General features: G+C 38.2%; 1 protein-coding gene and 1 pseudogene across 1 annotated transcript in view; one reads left to right on the top strand and one right to left on the bottom strand.

Moving 5' to 3' along the window:
* The window catches only part of NIPA1 (NIPA magnesium transporter 1), a 70,857-nt gene that overhangs the window by 39,883 nt on the left and 6,704 nt on the right, over positions 1-24,270 (bottom strand). The window contains exon 2 of the mRNA XM_059371742.1: positions 812-859. Coding sequence (XP_059227725.1) covers positions 812-859 — 48 coding nt within the window. The remainder of the gene's footprint in view (positions 1-811; positions 860-24,270) is intronic.
* On the top strand, positions 13,590-13,700 carry LOC132000579 (U2 spliceosomal RNA; annotated as a pseudogene).

Here is a 24,270-nt window from a genome sequence, read left to right as displayed (position 1 = left end):
CCCAATCAGTCAGGAGTAGTTTCAGCCCTCGGTGGAAATTCCCAAACTAAATGGCCGTGATTGACAGTGGGTGCAACAAAGTATATTTCCACTCTCTCCTTAACACATCCTTGTTTTAACACTAATCATGTAGAATTTCCTGTCCTTTCAATGGTCTGGGATCTACTCCAGTAGAGTCTACTGGCCATAGTGACATGCTGCAGGCACATCAACTGGAAAAAATACTGCCTGCACAGGACTGTACCCAGAGCTATACTGAGACAGAGCTTAAAGATGAGCTCCTCAATGAAAGGAAACAACATCTGCTAGACAACAGCTTGCCTAAAAGATAATGTGTGACAAATAAACCTCATGATATTTCTGAATTTTCTAATATAATTTTTCTTTATATATTTAGGGTTCTGAACTTCAATTTTATTATTTATTTTTATATGATACTACATAACCTCTGCACATGACCTCTTTTATACTATAGTGTATGATCCTGTACTTAAGGCTAAGTGAAGAAACTCTCCTTTGTAAAACAATTGTGTTTAACAAAGCATAATTTCACCAAATATTAACAGCATGATTACAGATGAGTAAGAAGGAGCATTTCAATTTCTTTGGGCCCCGGACAGTCTGACCTGGACTAAATTCAGAGCTAACTGCAGGCAATAGGAACCTCTATTTTCTCCCTCAATTCCTCCCAGCCTAGTCCTCCATCCAAAGAATGGAGCTGCACTCATTCCACCTCCTCCAGTCCTGCCAGAAGAATGACTGATCTTAAGAAAGCAAGCAAACCAAGCGCTTCACCACACTGGGTACTTACTTGCAATTGTGCCTGCCCACCACACAATGTCTGTTAAATAGGAGGTACCTATGAGAGAGTGAGATAAAAATGTGAGTAAAGTACAAAGCAAGAGGTTTGCAAGAGGAGTTTTTGCATGAAAATAAAATTGAGATGAATAATGAATGACATACTGCTTATTCACCCTTTAAAGAATCGTTTAGTCTATAGATAGCAGCATGAGAAACCACTACAAGTGGCAAATACAGATATTTTTTGCAATGAAAACAAGCTAACCCAAACAACAAGTGAAACCTTTATTAAAAAAAATATTTTTTGGTTCATCATGCCACCCAGAGATATAAATATTCTTTGGCATGAAGTTTTATATTGAAGTCCAGTTTTTTCATACATTAGAGCAACCCATTTATATGATAATTATGAACATAGAATTCAATGACTTAGTGCCTGAACAAGTTACTCAAATTTCATAAAGTAGAAACCTTTATGATATGGCTCTTTTTTCAACAATATGGGCAGCAGACTTTTCACTCACTCAGTGATTTGACATTACATAGATATGACATTACACAGTCAACCATATTCTCTTAGGTTACCCTCATGTATCCCCATGTATAGTCAGACAGAAACATGGGCAGGGGCCCGGGTCTCCCCATCAGATGGGTCCCTCTTCCTGCCTGTATGACAGGAACCTGCAGCAAGATAGTCTCACAATCTTTGAGACACATAGCTGTACTACTTCAGATAGGTCAAAATGCTCTTCTGACAGGTTTCTTCACTTCAGATTAAAATAGCTAATTCTAGGGGCGCCTGGGTGGCTCAGCGGGTTGGGCCACTGCCTTCGGCTCAGATCATGAACTCTGAGTCCTCGGATAGAGCCCCACATCGGGCTCTCTGCTCAGCGGGGAGCCTGCTTCCTCCTCTCTCTCTGCCTGCCTCTCTACCTGCTTGTGATCTCTCTCAATAAAAATCTGTCTCAAATAAATAAATAAAATCTTTAAAAAAAAATAAAAAAAAATAAAATAGCTAATTCTAGATTTTAGCCATTCTAACAGATGTGAGGTGATGTCTTATTGTGGTTTTGATTTATATTTCCTTGATGATGAGTAATGCTGAAACTCTTTCCATGTGTCTGTTGGCCACCAGTATGTCTTCTTTTGAAAAATGTCTGTTTAGGTCCTCAACCCATTCTTTCAACCATATTGTTTGGGTTTTTTTGGTGTTGAGTTATTTAAGTTCTTGATATACATTGGATATTAACCCTTATGAGATATATCATTTGCAAATATGTTCTCCCATTCAGTAGCTAATGATATTATAATAGTAATGTGATTGGGACAGATGGTAGCTATATTTATGATGTACATAGCATAATGTATAAACTTATCAAATCACTAAGCTGTACACCTGAAACTAATGTAACATTCTGTGTCAACTACACTAAAAAAAAAGTAACTCTGCAGTTACTTTTGTAGAGAAATTATTTAAAAAAAATAAAATAAATCTAATAGGACATTTTAATTCATAGTAATTTTGTATAATGAACACAGGAATTCAGCCTGCTTCATGGAGGAACAGAGCTACAGATATTACAATAAGTACTTGAAAAAAATAAAATTGGGCTAATAAGTAATGACACAGTAGGAAGAATGGTGAGTTAGAATATCACCATTTGGCAACATCACAATAAAAACCAATTTAGGCAAGAATCATCAATGGAAATGAAAGCAAGTGGATAAAAGTTTGTTGAGGAAGAATGCAGGATTGCTACATAGTCTCCATTAATCACCTCTACCAGTTTCTCATTAATTATAAAGAGAAAAATTTATCTTTACAGTACTCTGTAGAACCTGATAGACATCACCTTAACCAAGCGGTCAAAGTAGACATCAACAATGGGACAAACCAACATCACATGCCTCCTGAGAGGATGCACTGAAAAGGATACAACATCACATCTTTGGTATTCCTGCCAAAATGCATCACTTGAATCTAATCATAAAACTATTAAACAGGCTATAAATTTGCTGGCTTCCCCTCTTCAAAAAAGGCAAGGTCCTAAAGACAACGAAAGGCTAAATGACTGTTGCAGACAAAAGAAAACTAAGAAGATATGGTGACTCAACACAAAGATGCTAAATGTTTAAAAAAAAAAAAAAGATGCTATAAAGGACAGTATTGGGGCAACTGGCAAAATATGAATAGGGACTGTTGTAAATAAAAGACTTCCCAAACCCCTTCTCTTTCTGCGTGAGAATGTGACTCTAGGTTCACTTTCTGGCTAGGAACCTGATAGCTATGTGGCCAGAGGATAGCACCTAGAAATAACTTTTGATGGACAAATAACTGGGATGAACATCTGAAAGAGATCCTATTACTTGGACTGCCCAGAGAGCAATGTCTCTGGGAACAGGTATGTCTTGTCAGGCTTGGGAGTTCTGCCTCTGTGACTTTAACAGGGTTCATAAGGCAGGGCTGCTGTAGCAATGCCTGCTGTAGCAATGCCTGCTGCAGCTCTGCCTCCAGGCCTGAGACAAAGTCTGCCTCTGCTGCCAACCTCCAGCAGGAAAGGGCGTGACATTGGCTATGGCTCCTCTCCTGTGTCCCTCAGAGTGTGTCTGAGGTAAATGTGGACCACGTCGTCCTATAAGTAGGAAAGTAGAGCTAAGCCTAAGAAAGCCACCTCCCAGTAAGTACTGTAGAACAGTTATCAGCTATTAGTACAAAATTCATGTCGAATTTCCTGAATGTGCTAATCACACAGTGTCTATTTAAGAGAATGTCCCAATATCCCAAAAATGCATGCTGAATTTTAAAATTTTTTTATTTAAATTTTTATTTTAAGTAGGCTCCACATCCAAGGTGAGGCTTGAATTCATGACCCTGAGAACAAGAGTCACATGCTCTATCAACTGAGCTAGCCAGGCGTCCCTGCATACTGAATTTTAAGGGTGCAAGTTCATTAAATTTCTTGCAGGGCTGGCTCGGTGGCTAAGTGAACATAATAATAAGAAGAAAAAAAAAGCTGAAGGATGCAAGTTCATAAAGTTTACTTCCAGAATGCTGGTGTGAACACCCCATGGACGAGTTGCCCAGTGAAACAACAACTGGAGAATAAAATATTAAAAATATTTTTCAAGGCTCTGAAATTGTTCTAAGAGTATATAGCAAATGAAGAAACATGTACTAAAGAAAAATCTATTATATTTCAGTGAAAACACTGTAAGTCCTTAGCACATTAGCTACAACCCACTCCCCTTCACTCCCGCACTGCAATTCAGTTTCACAGAAGCTGTACTCCAGAATGGTGACAAACGAAATAGCGTCTCCTCTCCTCTTAGTTCTCCATCACCAGGAAGAGCAGTCCTTCAGCATTTCTCATCCCCCTTCCCCACAGTGAAGAGGCTAAATATCTGGTTAGTGCATCCAAGAATTTGGGAGCTTCTTTCCCCAACTCAATGCCTACCCAGAGGCTCTACCCCTGCTAGGACAGGCCCTGATCATCCTGTTCCAAGCTTGAAAGTAGAGTAAAGATCTCATACCTGGAGAGGCAAGCAAGATCAGATGTTACCAACCACTCCCAATAACTAGTATCAATGAATATACCAGCCTGGAGTCAACTGAACAAGACTGTAAGGCAATTTATACACCAGAACATTGTCAAAGTAACAGACTAATTATCCAGCAATTAGTAGAGCCTAACAGCTGGATAATACCCAACGAGACAGATAAGAGAAAAACCGGGAAGAGAAATAGTCAAAGATAGCCCAGCTAGTCATCCCAAATAAAGATGTACATAGCCAAGACTGTAACCTTTGAGGTATACCATTACAGGCTTCACACTGCAGGGGAAATGGACTACCAAAATACTCCACTCAGGCCACTAAACAAACAAACAAGCAAACAACAATCCACAGAGAGGAAGGGGAATCAGATTCCAGAGCTGATACCACATATTACCTAAAATGCCCAGATAGCAACAAAATTCATCAGACAACAACAACAAAACAACCCAATTCAAAAATAGCCAAAAGACGTGAATAGACACTTCTCCAAAAAAGACACACAAATGGCTAATAAGCACATGAATAGATGCTCAACATTACTAATCATTAGGGAAACACAAAAATCAAATCCCTATCACTTCACACTTATTACAGGGACTACTGAAAAACAAACAAACAGGGGGCGCCTGGGTGGCTCAGTGGGTTAAGCCGCTGCCTTCGGCTCAGGTCATGATCTCAGGGTCCTGGGATCAAGTCCCACATCGGGCTCTCTACTCAGCAGGGAGCCTGCTTCCCTCTCTCTCTCTCTACCTGCCTCTCCGTCTACTTGTGATTTCTCTCTGTCAAATAAATAAACAAAATCTTTAAAAGAAAAAAAAAAAAACAAGTGTTGGTGAGAATATGGAGAAACTGGAAACCTTGTGCACTGATGGTAAGAATGGAAAATGGTATAGCCACAGCGGAAAACAGAACAGCAGTTCCTCAAAGGGTTACATATAGGATCACCATAAGGTCCAGCAATTCCACTTCTGGGTATATATCCAAAAGAACTGAAAGCAGGGACTTGAGGATATATTTATTTGTAAACCATGTTCATACCAGCTTTAATCACAATAGACAAAAGGTGGAAACAACCCAAGTGTCCTTCAACAGATGAATGGACAAACAAATGGATAGACAAAATAAATAAAATATTTTTTTAAAAAGGCAATTTTATGAGTGTACTTATGTATGGTACTTAGAGTAATTACATTCATAGAGATAGAATGGCGAACAGTGGTTACCAGGGTGGGGAGTGGGAATGGGAGCTACTGTTAAATGGGAAGTGTTTCATAAAGGGATTATGAAAGAGTTCTAGAGATAGATACTGATGATATTTTGTACAACATAAATATATATATATATATATATATATATATATTTAAAGATTTTATTTATTTATTTGACAGACAGAGATCACAAGCAGGCAGAGAGGCAGGCAGAGAGAGAGGAGGAAGCAGGCTCCCTGCTGAGCAGAGAGCCCAATGCGGGGCTCGATCCCAGTACCCTGGGATCATGACCTGAGCAGAAGGCAGAGGCTTTAACCCACTGAGCCACCCAGGCGCCCCCAACATAAATATATTTAATTCTACTGAATTGTACAATCAAAAGTGGTTAAAATAGTAAATGTTATGGCATGAATAGAATATATATATTTTACCCCAACAAAAAAAATAGCTGGAGGAACAGAGGCCTGAAAATGTTAAGCCCCATGACTCCCCTTTTGTCTTAAGGTAGGAACTGATTTAAGAGCTTCCAACATTCTGAGTCATAAACCAGAATGCCCATAGTAGGAGTGCCTGGAACCTTCATATCTGCAGTCCATCTTACACTGATACTATTGACATCTAGTGGTCCTTGAACCCTATATCATTGGGTCTCCTATAACCTAAATGCTATTTAACTTCAGGAGGAGCAGTTGCTGGCCAATCAAATCACTGTAGGCTGTGCTTCTTGAGTGAAAACTGTGTCTTTCAAAATTTCTTCCTGGTGTTCAAATGTACCAAGAAGATGGGTAAAGGACCGTTCTGCAGAGATTCTGTGCCTTTGTGTTATTCACAATCTGTCTTCATCTTTTTCCTTGTAGGTCTCTCAGGGGTTAAGTAGTGTCAGGAAGAAACAAGGCAAGTTTTTCTGCTTATTCTGCATGTTGGGAATGAGGAACATTTTATACTTATGTGAAAGCTACTGTTTACTGATGTCATGATTATATATATATATATTTTTTTAATGATTATATATTTTTTAAAGATTTTATTCCTTTATTTGACACAGAGAGAGAGAGAGAGCACAAGTAGACAGAGAGGCAGATGGGGGGGGCAGGCTCCCCGCTGAGCAGAGAGCCCTACGTGGGGCTCGATCCCAGGACCTTGAGATCATGACCTGAGCCGAAGGCAGCGGCTTAACCCACTGAGCCACTCAGATACCTCGATGTCATGATTATAGATAAAATACTCTTGTTCCTTTTGTTACACATGAAACAGAAGAGAAGAATACAAGATAAAACTATAATTAACTGCTTGAATGATGTTAGTTTCCATTGTATTAGGTGTAAAAGTTGAGAGGAAAAAGTGCTGGGAGAGGACATGTAATAATAAAAATAAGAACTAAAAAAAGTCCCTGAAAGACCCCCAAAACCAAGACATGCGAAAAACCCAGAAAAATGTGATCTATATCACATATACTATACATATAGGGAAAGTGCAGGCAACAAAAACTGCCTGTAAGAAGGCCTAGACATTAGACTTAACAAAAACTTCAAACCATCCATTAAAAATATATTCAAACTGGAATTAAAATAAAAACTTCATAAGATCAAATAACTAATGAAAGTATGCTTATTTTTTTTTTTAAGATTTTATTTATTTATTTGACAGAGAGAAATTACAAGTAGATGGAGAGGCAGGCAGAGAGAGAGAGAGAAGGAAGCAGGCTCCCTGCTGAGCAGAGAGCCCGATGCGGAGCTTGATTCCAGGACCCTGAGATCATGACCTGAGCCGAAGGCAGCGGCTTAACCCACTGAGCCACCCAGGCGCCCGAAAGTATGCTTAAAGAAGTAAAGGAACAACTTATCAAATAGAGACTATTAATAAAGAAATAGAAGCGATTTTTTTAAAAAGCCCAAGCTGAAATTCTGGAGTTGAAATGTATAACTAGAATGAAAAAAGAAATCAATACCACATTTCAGTATTTCTGGCAGAAGAAAGAGTCGGTGAATTTGAAGATAGATTGATAAAGATCATACATTCTAAAGAAAAAAGAAAAAAATAAAGAAAAATGAACAGAACCTTAGAGAAATGTGACACCATCACACAAATCAGCAGACTCATAATGTTACTAATAGAAGGAGAGAAAACAGTAATAGAAAAAAAATTCAAGAAAAAAAAAAAGGGCTGAAATTTACCAAATGTGATGAAAATCCAAAAAGCTAAACAAGCTCTGAAGAGCTCCACACACAAGTCACGTGTTAATAAAAGCGCTCAAAGATGAAGAGAGAATTTTAAAAGAATAGAAAAATGACTGATAATATGCAAGAGAATCTAAGTAAGATTAATAACAGATATCTCAACAAATTTTAACTAAAACTTAAATTTAAGATGTTTAATTATAGGGCGCCTGGGTGGCTCAGTGGGTTAAGCCATTGCCTTCGGCTCAGGTCATGATCTCAGGGTCCTGGGATCAAGTCCCGCATCGGGCTCTCTGCTCAGCAGGGAGCCTGCTTCCTCCTCTCTCTCTGTCTGCCTCTCTGCCTGCTTGTGATCTCTGTCTGTCAAATAAATAAATAAAATCTTAAAATAAAATAAAATGTTTAATTACAAAACACAAATTTGTTCTCCTTTCTCAGCTTTTTATTGATTTTGGGGGGGGGGTTCTCTGTGCTTCCTGGACTTGAACGCCTGTTTCCTTCCCCAGATCAGGAAAGTTCTCAGCTATAATTTGCTCAAATAAACTTTCCACCCGTTTTTTCCACTCTTCATCTTCTAAGACTCCTATAATATGGATATTATTTTGCTTTATGGAATCACTTAGTTCCCTAAGTCTACCTTCGTGATCTAATAGTTTTCTTTCCCTCTTCTTTTCAACATCATTGTTTTCCATCATTTTATGTTCCATATCACTGATTGGCTCCACTGATCCATTCATCCTCATTTTTATGGCCTCCACTTGGGATTGCCTCCATGAAATAGCATTTTTAATTTCGGTCTGATTTTAGTTCTTTTACATCTACAGAAGGGATTTTCTTGGTCCTCTATGTGTTTCTCAAGCCCAGCTAGTATCTTTATAATCATTGTTTTAAATTCTAGTTCAGAGGGGTGTCAAGTGGCTCAGTCAGTTAAGTGTCTGCTTTCAGCTCAGATCATAATCCTAGAGTCCTGGGATTGAGCCCCACATTGGGCTCCCCCTACTTCTCCCTTTCTCACTCCCCCTGCTTGTGCTCTCTCTTTCTCTGTCAGATAAATAAAATCTTTAAAAATAAATAAATTCTTGGGGAGCCTGGGTGGCTCAGTGGGTTAAAGCCTCTCTGCCTTCAGCTCAGGTCATGATCCCAGGGTCCTGGGATTGAGTCCCGCATCAGGCTCTCTGCTCAGCAAGGAGCCTGCTTCCTCCTCTTTCTCTGCCTGCCCCTCCATCTACTTGAGATCTCTATCAAATAAATAAATAAAATCATTTAAAAAAATTTTAAAAACAAAAATAAATAAATTCTAGTACAGACATCTTACTTACATCCGTATTGATTAAGTCCCTGCTAGTGTGTACTACCTCCTGTTTTTTGGGGTAAGCTTCCCCATCTCCTCATTTTTTTCCAGAAAAGAAAAGAAGAGAGAAAAAGAAAACAATAACAACAATAACCAAAAAAAACTAGCTCTTAGGTGTGTTTTGGTCTGCTTGTTAAAAGAAACTAGATCCTAAAATAAGAAAAATATATACATTACAATGAAAGGAAACAAAAAAATTAAAAAATATGTAAAGTATATATAAAAATAAAAATTAAAAAGAGTAAAAAAAGAATTGAGAAAGTAAGAAAATAACTAAAAGAATAAAGAATAAAAACACAAAGAATGCTATATACTGTTTCCCACAAGAGCTGAAGGTATGCAGCATTCTATGATCAGTAAAATGGGCGAGAACAAGTTGTTTGCGCTGGTTTTCTGGGGGATGGGTCTGCTGCACTTGCAAAAGACCTGCCCTAGTAAAAATGCTTTTCCAGGGCATAGGGAGGCAGGGCTCGTTGTAAGCAGCTTCAGACTCTACTAGGTGGCACTGTTTTGCTCCCTGAAGGCTTTCAGCACCTCTCTCTGGCCCCAGAGCTGAAAATTCACACACACACCCTCCCCACCACTATTCAGTGAGCTCTCAGAGAAAAACAATCAATCACTCTGTCTCTGCTGTTACCATCAGAACTCTGTACTTATCCAGCCTGTGATCCAGCGTTTTTATCTCAGACATGTCACTGAGTTTCAAAACTCCAAATTTTAAGGATTCCCACAGCACAGACCTGCACCTTTCCTCCCGGGGGAGGGAGAGCCTCTCTACACTTCTGCCCTTTGCTGGACCACTCCCAGAAAATAGTCCTATGACTGCATAGCAGTTTGCAGTTTATGTCAACACAGAGCATAAAGTCAGCACATAGACACACTGTTCTCAGCCAGTTTCTAAGCTCCTATACCTGGGAACTCTGTTAAACTCGGGCACCACCTGTTCTTCTTGTAACCCCCAGGATCCTGAGGTTACAACATCATACCTGGGATTCCACCCCACTTACCACCTAAACACCTTTAAGCCAGGCACGTACCCCAGTATAGCAGACTTCTAAAAGTTCCAACTTTGCACTCTGCTGTTTACAATACTTTGTATAGCCTCCTTAAACAGGCTCTCTCCCCACTGACATATCCTAAGCTATCACACGTATCACACTGGATTCAAGTCTCTGCACCTCTTACCTTCCAAACAGTGGTTGCTTTTCTACTTGTAGACTTTCAGCATATGTTTTCTCAGATCTCTAATTGATTTCTTGGTTGTTCAGAAATATCTGGTAACTATCTGTTTGTATTTGAGGAATGAGACAAACTTAAAAGTCCCCTACTCTTCTGCCATCTTAACTCCTCTGTTGTGTTTCTATACACTAATAATAAACTAGCAGAAAGAGAAATTAAGGAAACAATCCCTTTTACAGCTACATCATAAAGTATAAAATATCTAAGAATAAATTTAACCAAGGAGGTGAAGAAAACTATAAGACACTGCTGAAAACTATGACACTGCTGAAAGATATTAAAGATGACACATACAAATAGAAGACATACCCTGCTCATGGACTGGAATAATTAATAGTTAAAATGTGCATACTCAAAACAATCTATAGATTCAATATAATCTCAATCAAAAATATTAATGGCGGGGTGCCTGGGTGGCTCAGTGGGTTAAAGCCTCTGCCTTCGGCTCAGGTCATGATCCCAGAGTCCTGGGATTGAGCCCCTGCATCAGGCTCTCTGTTCAGCAGGGAGCCTGCTTCCTCCTCTCTCTCTGCTTGCCTCTCTGCCTACTTGTGTCTGACAAATAAATAAATAAAATCTTTTAAAAGTATATATTAATGGCATTTTTCACTGAAATATTACAAAGAATCTTAACATTTTTATGGAACCACAAAAGACCCCCAAAGAGCCAAAGTGTTCTTGAGAAAGAGCAAAACTGGAGGTATCATGTTCCCTGATTTCAAACTATACTTCAAAGCTATAGCAATCAAAATAGACAGTACTGGTGTGCAGGCACACACACGCACATGCATGCACACACACACACACACACACACACAGATCAAAAGAATACAGAGAAAGTTATAAACCCATGCTTGCATAGTCAATCTATAACATAAAAGACAAGAGTATACAATGGAGAAAATAACTGATATTCAGAAAAATGGTCAGCTACATGTAGAAGAATGTAACTAGACCACTTTTTTATACCATATACAGAAGTTAATTCAAAATGGGTTAAACACCGAAATGTAAGACCTGAAATCGTAAAATTCCTAAAAGAAAAAATATGCAGTAATTTTGTGGACATAAGGCTCCACACCATTTTTCTGGATACATCTCCTCAGGCAAGGGAAACATAAGAAAAAAACAAACTACTGGGACTATATCAAACTAAAAATCTTCTGTACAGCAAACAATCAACAAAACAAAGAGGCACCATGATGACTGGGATATTTACAAATGAAATACCTGATAAGGGATTAACATCTAAAATATATATATAAAGAACTCACACAACTCAACACCAAAAAACTCCAAACAATCTGATTAAAAAATGCACAGAGGACCTGAAATAGATATATCTCCAAAGACATACAGATGGCCAACAGATACATGAAAAGATGCTCAACATCAATAGTCATCAAGAAAATGCAAATCTAAACCACAGTGAGATATCATCTCACATTTGTCAGAATAGCTATTAATAAAAAGACCAGAAATGACAAGTGTCAATAAAGATACAGATATAGGGGGACGCCTGGGTGGCTCAGTTGGTTAAGCGGCTGCCTTCGGCTCAGGTCATGATCCCAGCGTCCTGGGATCGAGTCCCACATCGGGCTCCTTGCTTGGCAGGGAGCCTGCTTCTCCCTCTGCCTCTAGCCTGCCACTCTGTCTGCCTGTGCTTGCGCTCTGTATCTCTCTCTCTAACAAATAAATAAAAAAAAATCTTAAAAAAAAAAAAAAAAAAAAAAAAAAGATACAGATATAGGGAACCCTCATGCACTGCTGGTGGGAATGTAAACTTGTATAGCCACTAGGAAAAACTGTATGAAGCTTCCTCAAAAAATTAAAAATAGAACTACCATGTGATTCAATAACTCCACTCTAGGTATTTACCTAAAGAAAACAAAAATACTAATTTCAAAAGCTATATACACCCATGTTTACTGCAGCATTATTTACCATAGCCAAACTATGGAAGCAACTAAAGTGCCCACTGACAGATGAGTGGATGAAAATGTGGGGTGTGGGGGGGAATGTAGATAGATATAGACACAGATACATAGATATATACATACAGTAGAATACTACTCAGCCATAAGAATGAAATCTTGCCATTTGTGACAACATGGATAGACTAGAAGGTATTATGCCAAATGAAGTCAGACAAAAAAGACAAATATAGTGTGATCTCACATGTGGAATCTAGAAAACAAAACAAATGAACAAAGAAAACAAAATAGAAGCAGATTCATAAAAAGAACTACTGCCAGAGAGAAGAAGTGTGGGGAGATGGGCAAAACAGGTGAAGAGGATTAAGAAGTCTAAACTTGGGGCGCCTGGGTGGCTCAGTGGATTAAGCCGCTGCCTTCGGCTCAGGTCATGATCTCAGTGTCCTGGGATCGAGCCCCGCATCGGGCTCTTTGCTCAGCGGGAGCCTGCTTCTCTCTCTCTCTCTGCCTGACTCTCCGCCTACTTGTGATCTCTCTCTCTGTCAAATAAATAAATAAAATCTAAAAAAAAAAAAAATCTAAACTTCCAGTTATAAAATAAGTTATGGGAATATAAAGAACAGCACAGAAAACATAGTCAGTTATACTTTAATAACTGTATGGTGACAGATGGTAACTAGACTCGTCATGATCATTTTGTAATGTATGTCAATATCAAATCACTACGTTGTACAGCTGAAACTAATATGTTGAATGTCATCTTCAATAAAATACTTCAATAACAAAAATATATATAGTGAAAAATGACTAAAGGAATTAAAAAACATTAGGAAATTTCATTTTATGCAAATAAAATAATGAGTATATAAACAGAAAGTACGAGACAAATACAACAGAGAAAATGGCATACATAAATCCAACTATAATAATTAAAATACTAAAATCATCAAAGTCTTCTATTCCTTGTTGATCTTCTGCCTAGTTTTTCTATAAGATTTTTTAAAACAAATTTTTTAAATAGGGTACTGATTCTTCCAACTATTATTATTTAATTTCCTATTTCTTTATTATGTTAGTTTTGTTTAATGTACTTTGAGACTGTTGTTAGGCACATATTGATTTATAATTGTTACATCATCCTGATAGGCCATTTCATTGTTATAAAATGTCCTTTGTTTCTGATAACAATTTTTGTCTTAAAAATCTATTTTGTTTCACATTAGTATAATGTGTATAACCCCAGTTCTATACTATAATATTAGTATAATTAGTATAACCCCAGTTCTCTTTTGTGTGTAAGTAAATATTCTTATTCAATAATTTTTTCACTTCTTGGCGTTTTGGCTAAGATCAAGTATAGCAGCTGTTCTTATCAGTTTAATATCTTATTCATTAATTCAAATAATTATAAATATATTATCATTCTATAACATCTTGAAGTTCATTTTTATGGCAGATGCACACAATCATGTACTCAACAACTTTTTAAAGTTCTGTATATGATATAAAAAGATTTTAGGGTCTTAAATTCTAAGAATCACAAATAATCTTTCCTAGTGAGGTACACAGAACGTTGGGGGAAGGGAAAACCAATTGCTTTTATTGTAATGGTTATAGTTTGGTCATCAGTGCTTATGAAGCCAGTGACTGCTGCCACAGCAGTAGCTGGAGTGTGAGTGACCATCCTGAAGTGAAAACTGGTCCAAGGATGCCAGTGGCCAATGCAATGGGAACCATGGGCTCTCCTATTTCATTGTTACATTTCCCAGCACCACTGACCACCATACAGCACATGCATTTGGAGGTTTGAAAAAAAATATGTTACTAAAATGGAGAGACACCTGGGATACCAGGTACTAAGAGATGGGAAAATGACAAGCTTCTGGTCACCCTTTTGTCAAAAGGTACAAATCAGCTCCAAATCTTTCAGTCCTTCCATTCACACACTCCAGGAAGAGCTTGTATTTGCTGAAATCTAAAAGCTGTTTAGATCACCTCACATTTTAAGCCATTAGGCAAAATTTTTCAACTTCTATGAATACTTACTAAGTCAGATTTTCTATCTGGATACCTGTCCCACCACCCCTTGCTACAGACCAATGTGAAGCTCCTCCAGGTTGTCCCCAAAGGCCTCAAACCAGTAGCATCCCTTGTGCTCTGCCCTGAAGGAGGTCCATTGCTCTGCTTACCTATCCACCTGTGCACAGCCTCCTCACTGAGCTGGCTGCCTCAGGTTTCTTCCTACTTCTGCAGCCGTGAGTTCCTGGGTGCTTGCATTCCATAATACCCTTCAGCCCATCATAGATATTTTTCTCTTGTGTTCTAATCTCAGTTGGTCTCTACAGCTCCATCTTCAAACATCACTGTACCTAAAGATCCTAAAGTCACTCACCTGATAACCTCAGAAGGCACTCATTCAAGCCTATACCCACACTCCTCTTCCCAGCTGATGCCCAAGACACCTCAAAAGTCCTCTGGACTCCGCAAGAACAGAGAGCCACAGAATTGTAGGACACTGAAGATTTTCTGTTTGTCTGTTTGATTACACTTATGGGTCCTCTACCTTCCACTCCGATGTATGGGCTGCAGAGGTACCAATACCTAAGTTGTACAGGTTTTTGTCTCACATTGGAAAACGTGGGTGCTAACTGGGGGTTGAATGGCAGTTTATAACAGTTGAAGGATAAAACAAAGAAATATTGTGCAAATACAAAAGAGACTTGTCAGGATGATAACATCAATTGGCAGGGACACTGTCCAACCATGGACTTATGGCTTCTAAAACCTTCCATTTAGTTATGTAAGTGCATCAGAAATATCCTTAAGATATGATTCTCTAGCATAAAAATACAGATAGCCATCTAGTTTATTTACCTTCTGGATTACACTATAGAAAAATTGCTTCAATTCATGTGCTCTTTCAGCAACAAATAGAAGTTGCTGCAAACAGCAAAACTAGAGTCCATCACTATGTCCTTTACTAATGAAGTTACACCTTGACTTCAAAAAATGTGTAAAAAGAATTCTGTAAAAAGTACTAAGAATAAAGAAACTTTATTTCCAAACACCAACATACCTAGATGAAGGTATGCATTAAAATCAATTTGAGCGGGGCACCTGGGTGGCTAAGTGGTAAAGCCTCTGCCTTCAGCTCAGGTCATGATCCCAGGGTCCTGGGATCGAGCCCCACATCAGGCTCTCTCCCTGCTCGGGAGGGAGTCCGCTTCCCTTTCTCTTTCTCTGCCTGCCTCTCTGCCTACTTGTGATCTCTGTCTGTCAAATAAATAAATAAAGTCTTTTAAAAAAATCAATTTGAGCACTAGTATTCACTTATACAGGGATTTAGTACTCAAAGTCTTTTTGTACTTTAATGATTAAATATGTAGAATTTATTTTCCTAAAGAAATAGTTTCACAATCTTGAAAAAGAGAAACAAAGTTGTAAGACTTACACTACTTGACTTTAAGATTTACTATAAAACTACAGAATCAAGACTGTGGCGCTCACATAAGGATAGATATATACAAAGAAACAGAACAAACTTCTGAAATAGACCCACACATACAGTCAAATCATAGTGTGAAGCAGCAGTATAACTCAATGGGGAAGTCTCTTTAACAAATGGTGCTGTATCAACTGGATATTGGTAAGGAAAATACTGAACCTTGAATCATGCCTCACCTATACACAAAAGTTAACTCAAGATAGCTTATAGACCTAAAGGTAAAAGCTATGAAATACAGAAGGATGCCACCATGACCCAAGAAGAAACAATGAGTTCTTGGGCAGAAATCAAATCTAAAAGCACCAATGACATAGAAGAAATTAAAAAAAAAAATACAGAGGTTAGAAGATGTTGGCAGAGTAGGACCCTAGGTTCTCCTCATCCCTCAAATACAACTAGATAACTATCCCATCATCCTAAATACCCCCAGAAATCCACCTGAAGCCTGGCAGAACAAACTCCACAACTAAACGTAGAGAAGACGCCACATCGCTGAAGGTAGGAAGTGCAGAGACATGTTTTGGGAGAGGAAACATGACAACTGTGGTGGAGAGGTAGCCACAGTCATGAGAAGGGTGAGAGACAGGCTAACATATAGGGAAGCCCTCAGGGAAAACACATCCCCATAGCAATCAGCTTGGAAAGCAAGAGGGGCCAAATTTCTTGAATTGTGGCAACCAGCCAGGCTCAAAACCTGGAGTTTTAAAGGTCATCAGACTTGGCTGGGCTAGAGACCAGAGGGCATTCTGCTGGTCTTAGAGAGAAGGCAGGCAATAATCCAGGGACATACAATGTGGAAACAAGCAATCCGAAGAGCGCCTAGGACACACAGTGAGAAGGTCATTCACTCCTCTCAGAGCTCATCCCAGAAAGACAGTGTCCACAGAGAGAGATCCCTCCAAAAACAAAGGAACAGGCTGGTGCCATATCCCTCCCCTGCCTCTCATAAGCACAGGGTCACCTGCAGGTACCAGCACAGCACTGAAATTACCTAACTTGCTTACACCAAGCCTCACCCCCACATACACAGTCTGGTGGAACGACCCCTCTCGGCCACCCCTGCCTTAGTCCCAGCACATCAGGCCCCCACCCTCAGAAGACCAGCACAAACCCCTGTTCACACTGTGCCTCCTCAACATTGGAGGTTTTGCAGAGCCTTGGTTTAGGTGGTAGTGGTGACAGGTCTCCTTTCACAAACAGACCAGAGCAAACCTCCCACAACAGACAAAGACAACCTCTGCAAATGACTGGCCTGAACAATAAAGCAGCTAGGACAAAATAGCAGAACATATGCAGCACACACTGGAGATACTCTCTGAAGTGCCAGGCCCTGGGCAACAGAGGACACAACACTCCAGGGCACTACATGGCCTAGTCTTTATAAGATCATTACTCTCTAGACCAAGAGATGCACAGAGACTGACAAAATGAGAAGACAGAGAAATTTATCTCAAATAAAAGAACAGGACAAGTCATGGCCAGAGATCTAGTAAAACAGATATAAGTAGCCTGATAAGAGAATTTAAAATAACCGTCATAAGGATATTCACTGGACTTGAGCAAAGAGTGGAAGACATGAGTGAGACCCTTAACACAGAAATAAGGCATAACTGGGGCGCCTGGGTGGCTCAGTGGGTTAAGCCGCTGCCTTCGGCTCAGGTCATGATCTCCGGGTCCTGGGATCGAGTCCCGCATCGGGCTCTCTGCTCAGCAGGGAGCCTGCTTCCCTCTCTCTCTCTCTGCCTGCCTCTCCATCTACTTGTGATTTCTCTCTGTCAAATAAATAAATAAATAAAAATCTTAAAAAAAAAAAAAAAGAAAAGAAATAAGGCATAACATAGCTATCTATGAAATAAGTGAGTTGGAGAAAGACAAATCCCTATATGCGCTCAAGGATATGTGGAATTTAAGAAAAAAAAAACAGATAAACATATTGGAAGGGGGAAGAAAAAAGGGAAAGAGGAAAAGAAGCCATAAGTGACTCTTAATGACACGGAACAAACTTCAGGTTGATGGAGAGAGGTGGGGGATGGGCTAGAGAGAATACTTGCTGTGATGACCACTGGGTGTTGTATATAAGTGATGAGACACTGAATTCTCCTCCAGAAACCAATATTGCACTATATGTTATCTAACAAAATTTAAATTGAAAAAATATAACATAGTAGAGATAAAGGGCTCAATAAACGAAATGAGAAACAAGCTTAATGGAATGAATTAGTGATCTAGGAGACAGAATAATGGAAAGTAATCAAGATGAAAAAAGAAAAAAGAATTAAGTAAAACGAGGCTAGACTTAGGGAACTCAGTGACTCCATCAAACACTAAGATTTGTATTATGTCAGTGCCAGAAGCAGAGAATAAAACGGGAGCAGAAAATGTAATTGGAAGAAATAATGGCTGAAAACTTTCCTAACCTGGGGAAGGAAACAGATAGCCAGATTCAGGAGGCACAGAGAAACACCTACAAAATCAACAAAAGATCTACACCAAGACATATCGTAATTAAGATCCACACCAAGACATATTGTAATTAAACTGGTAAAATATAGTGGGGGATAAAATATTTTAAGTGTAAAACAAAAGACAGTAACTTACATGGGAAAACCTGTAATGCTAGCAGGAGATTTTTCAGCAAAAACCCCACAAGTCAAAAGGGAGTGGCATAATATAGTCAAAGTAATGAATGGGGAAAATCTGCAACTAAGAATATTCTTTTATTTTTTTTAAGATTTTATTTATTTATTTATTTATTTGACAGACAGAGATCACAATTAGGCAGAGAGGCAGGCAGAGAGAGAGAGGGGAAAAGCAGGCTCCCCGCCAAGCAGAAAGCCCGACATGGGGCTCGATCCCAGGACCCCGGGACCATGACCCGAGCCGAAGGCAGAGGCTTCAACCCACTGAGCCACCCAGGCACCCCTGCAACCAAGAATATTCTAACCAGAAAGGCTATCATTCACAATAGAGGAGGGATAAAGATTTCCCCATACATACAAAAACTAAAGGAGTTTGTGATCATTAAACTAGCTCTGCAAGATATATTAAAGGGGACTCTGAGTGGAAAGGAGAGACCAAAAGTAACAGTATAGAGATAAAAAACACAAAAGCAGTAAAAAATGAATGTTTCTGTAAAAAGTCAGTCAAGGAACTCACAAAAATATATACAAAATATAACAACATATAGATAAACTGTGGGAGGAGAAGAGTAAAGAATGGATTCAAACTTAACCATCAACTTAATATACACTGCTATAACCATAAAAGGAGATTTTATATATATATATGTATATATACATATATATCATAATATATCAAAACCATTAATAAACATGGAAAAAATAAAGAGAAAGAAAATGTATCACTAAAGAAAATCAGCAAACTTTAAAAAAGAAAAAGAAGAGATCAGAGAAATTCTTCAGAAACAACCACAAAACAAATAATAAAATTAATACAATTGATAAACTTCTAGCTAGACTTATTAAAAAAAAAGACTAAAAAAAACAAAATTTACAGATGAGAAAAGAGAAATAACAACCAACATATAGAAATACAAACAATCATAAGCCACCCCTGGGTGGCTCAGTGGGTTAAGCCTCTGCCTTCACCAGAGTTCATGATCTCAAGGGTCCTAGGTCTGAACTCTCTGCTCATAATAAATACCTACAACAAAGTAGGGATACAGGGAACATACCTCAATATAATAAAGGCCATCTATGGATCAACAGATGAATGGAAAAAGAGGATGTGGTATGTATATATGTAATGGATTATTATTTAGCCATTAAAAGGAATTAAATCTTGCCATTTGCAAGGACATGAATAGAGCCAGAAATTATAAGTGAAATAAGTCAGTCAGAAAAAGACAATTACCACATGATTTCATTCATATGTGGAACATAAGAAACAAAACAAACAAGCAAAGTGGGGGGTGGGAGGGTGCAGAAGCAAGTGAGACAAACCAAGAAAAGGACTCTTAATTACAGAGATCAAACTGATGGTTACTAGAGGGGAATAGGGTAGGCATAGGTTAAACAGGGGTTGGGGATTAAGTACTTACCACTTGTGATGAGTACCAGGTGATTTTTGGAATTGCTGAATCACTATATTGTATATCCGAAAGTAATATAACACTGTATGTTACCTAACTAGAATTTTTAAAAAAATTTTTTTTAAAGTTACACTTTATTAACACTTAAATTTTCTGTTCTTCCAAATGCACCATTAAGAAAATGAAAGGCAAACCACAGAAAAAGATTTTCAATTCCTAAATCTGACAAAGGACTTGTATCCAGAATATATATATGTACACATACATATATATGGTGCGTGTGTATATACACAAACAATAAATAATAAAAAGATACAATCCAATAAAACATAGGCAAAACTCCTTAAAAGACACCTCACTAAAGAGCATATACAAATGGCCAATAAACTCACGAAAAGATACTCAATATTGGGGCACCTGGATGGTGCAGTTGGTTAAGCAACCCACTCTTGTTTTTGTTTCAAGTCGTGATCTCAGGGCTGTGGGATCAAGCCCCATGTCAGGGTCCACGCTGAGCGTGTTATCTGCTTGAGATTCTCTCTCCCTCTGCCCCTCTAGCTTGTGTGCACACACACGTTCAATTTTTCTCTCTCTCTCTCTCTCTAATAAATCTTTGAAAAAAAGACACTCAATATCATATGGTATCAGGGAAATGCAAATTTAAAGTCACGAGATTCCACTATACACTCACCAGAAAGGCTCAAGTTAAACAGGTGAGGACACAAAATGTTGAAGAGAATGTGGAACACCTGAAACCCTCATACACTGCTAATGAGAACATAAAATGGTACAATTATACTGGGGAAATGCTTAGTAGTTTCTTAAAATTTAATTAAATACCTACTCCATGATCCAACACTATTACTCCAAGGCACTTACGGGAAAGAAATGAAAACATTTTGCTTTAAAAAGAATTATGTAAGAATTGTCATTGCAGCTTTATTCAAATAGTAAATATTTGGAAACAACCAAAATGTTCGTCACAGGAAAATGAATAAACAAATTATGGTATATTCAAACAATGGTACACTATTAAGCAATATAAGAAATGTACTATTGATAAACACATCATGATGAATCTTCAAACTATGCTGAACCAAAAAAAAGAAAAAGTAGATGTAAGAAAATACATACTGTATGAATCCACTTATACGAAGTTCAAGAATAAGCAAAACTAATTCACTCTATGCAGGTAGGTATCAGAAGAGTGGGGAGGATAGAATGAAAAAGGACATGAGAGAACGTTCTAGTGTTATGGCAATCATCATTACTGAGGTGTTGGTTACACAAGTATATTTGTCAACACTCATCAAACTGTACCCTTATGATCTGTGCAGTTTACTCTATGTAATTATACTCCAATATTTTTAAAAATAGTTTATAAACAATACTTAAACTTCTAGGTTGTCCCACACAATGTTGACTATAATGCATTAACTTCTGTGATAAAGATTCTGTTTCTTCAGAAAATGCACTCTGTGTTTCCAAAGGAGAATTAATGTGGTATATATCAACACATTCTCCTTTCTCATCCTACTCCCTCCAGGAAGCTCACTGCAATAGTTGTAATCTATTTCCTTGCTCTGCCCATCTATTAAGTATTTACTAGAACCATCAGGTACACAGTCCTTAGTGAATACCAGACTTAAAAGGATTCCCAAGGCATGGTTTCTACCCTTAAAGAGCATGCACTTTCTCCTTGCCATAACTGCAGAGCTTTCTCTCCCAGTTTTTTCCTCACACAGATGGAGGCTGCCCCCGACACACCTTGAGGGCAGAGAAGCCAAGGTAGTTGATTCGCGCATTCATGAAGGTAGATGTCAGATATTTATACCTGTACTAGTGTGCTCTACTGATGTGAACAGAACAATCTAGGATAATGAGCTCTCAGTCATGACTACTAGAATGGAACTATAACAGAGATAAGCCAAAATTGTGGAAAATGAAATTTGGGCATACATGTTTATATTTCTACTACATTTAAACATGAGCATTCCTCTCAAGCACTGCCAGTGGGAATGGAATAGATATCATGTATTTTTTTCATGGAAATTAATTTAGCTTATAAGAACATCACATTCAAAATTCTATTGCAAGGGAGCTACCCAAAGGAACTAACCCACAAAGATTTAGATGTAAGGATATTCAATATAACATATTACACAAACAAAGAAAGTAGAAACACCCATGTCCTACAAAAGGAGAATGGTAACATTTATACAGCCACTGAATATTTTTTCAAAGAATATTTAACAACATGGGATGAGTTTATGACAGATGGAGCATAACCACAAGATATAAAGTGACACACAGAGCACAAACTCATGTATGTTCTGTCTCGTTTTTAAAAGTACATGTGATGGTGTCCGTTGGAGGGTATTAGGGCACGTATTGCATGGAGCACTGGGTGTGGTGCATAAACAATGAATCTTGGAACACTGAAAAAATAAAATTAAATTTTAAAAAAAGACTACAAAAAAAGTACATTTGATGGACATTAAGGAGGACACATAATATGATGAGCAATGGGTGTTATACACAACTGATGAATTACTGAAGACTACATTTGAAACTAATTATGTACTAAATGTTGTCTAATTGAATTTAAATTTTTTAAAAAGTACATGAAGAGATGTACTACCTAAGAGCAATATATGGGCCAAAACTGGATCTTGATTCTAAAGATAAAGTGAGGGAAAACTTGAGATAATCACAGAATATTAAACACTGACCATGACAGTATTAAGCAAAGATTGTTAAATTTTAAGTGCAATAAATATATTATGTTTTTATTTAAGAAAGAGATACTTATTGAAATATCTAGATGAAATAGTATTCCACCTGAAATTTGGGTAAAAAATTCTACTGGGGTGGGGGTGAGGGGATGGCCCTTGAGGTGTAGATCAAATAAGAATGGCCAAACTGATGACTGTTGAAGCTGAGTGTTAGGTACCCTTGGGGTCTACTACACTATTTTTTCTATGTATGTGTTTGATATTTTCCAAAATAAAAAATGGGGTTTTTTGAGATTTTAAGGGTACATATATTTTTGGAATATCTGATGGATGGTGTTTATTACTCTATACCCTAAATCAGTGTTAGATATATTTTGTATGTTGAAATTTTTCATTAAAATTCTATTTTGAGGGCGCCTGGGTGGCTCAGTGGGTTAAGCCACTGCCTTCGGCTCAGGTCGTGATCTCAGGGTCCTGGGATCGAGTACCACATCGGGCTCTCTGCTCAGCAGGGAGCCTGTTTCCTCCTCTCTCTCTCTGCCTACTTGTGATCTCTCTCTGTGTCGAATAAATAAATATTTTAAAAAATTCTATTTTGAAAGATAATTATTGAAAGTGACTAAGAAGAGGGGCACCTTGGTTGGCTCAGGTTGTTGAGTGTCTGCCTTTGGCTCAGGTAATGATCCCAGGGTTCTGGGATAGAGCCCCACATTGGGATTCTTGCTCAGAGGGGAGCCTGCTTCTCTCTCTCCCTGCTGCTCCCTCTGCTTCTGCTCTCTCTCTACCAAATGAATGAATAAAATCTTTAAAGAAAAAAAAAGGAAAGAAAGTGACGAGGTATAAGTACACCCTAAATATAACAGCAGTTATCTCAAGTTGAGGAGGTGATACTTTTTATACTCCTATTCATAGTTTTATGTACTTCCCAGATTTTAAACAATGATCAAAAACTCTACAGTCAGGAATAAGATGCTTTTTTAAAAGAACATGACTATGCCCAGGTTCTGGGAATTCATGATACACTCTGCTGAATAATTACATCACCCTAAAGAGCTCTGATTGGGCATGAACAAGCAAGGTAAACCCTCGGCCTGCCTGCTGTCTCCTGGGTCAAGGGCAATGTCTAAATGGGATCAATTCACAGTCACAAGTTCCTGGCACAGAAGTATTAGGTTGTGTGGGCCTAGGGCATGTGAGATTGTGCATATTACTTTTTGAAAAGTGGTACTTTAGTTTGTATTCAAATTCCAATTATACAATGTTGTATGAGGCTCAGGTGTAGAATAGAATAGAACAATAGAACACCTCCATACATCAACTAGTACTCATCACAAGTGAACTGCTTAATCTCCATTAGCTATTTAATGTGAAGAGTAGTCTTTTCTAGTGCCTCGGGGTCAAAAAAAATTTTTTAAGGACTGTTTACTCACTAAGGACTTAATTAAAAGATTAAAATATAAATAACATATTTTATACTATATTTATAAATTTATTTTTTTAATTTTTTATTTTTGATAAACATATATTTTATCCCCAGGGGTACAGGTCTGTGAATCACCAGGTTTACACACTTCACAGCACTCACCAAAGCACATACCCTCCCCAATGTCCATAATCCCACCCCCTTCTCCCAAACCCCCTCCCCCCGGCAACCCTCAGTTTGTTTTGTGAGATTAAGAGTCACTTATGGTTTGTCTCCCTCCCAATCCCATCT

Source organism: Mustela nigripes, chromosome 13, assembly GCF_022355385.1.
Source record: "Mustela nigripes isolate SB6536 chromosome 13, MUSNIG.SB6536, whole genome shotgun sequence".
Taxonomy (NCBI): Eukaryota; Metazoa; Chordata; class Mammalia; order Carnivora; family Mustelidae; genus Mustela; species Mustela nigripes.
The sequence above is the reverse complement of the archived record's forward strand: the minus strand, read 5'-3'. Positions and strand labels throughout refer to the sequence as shown.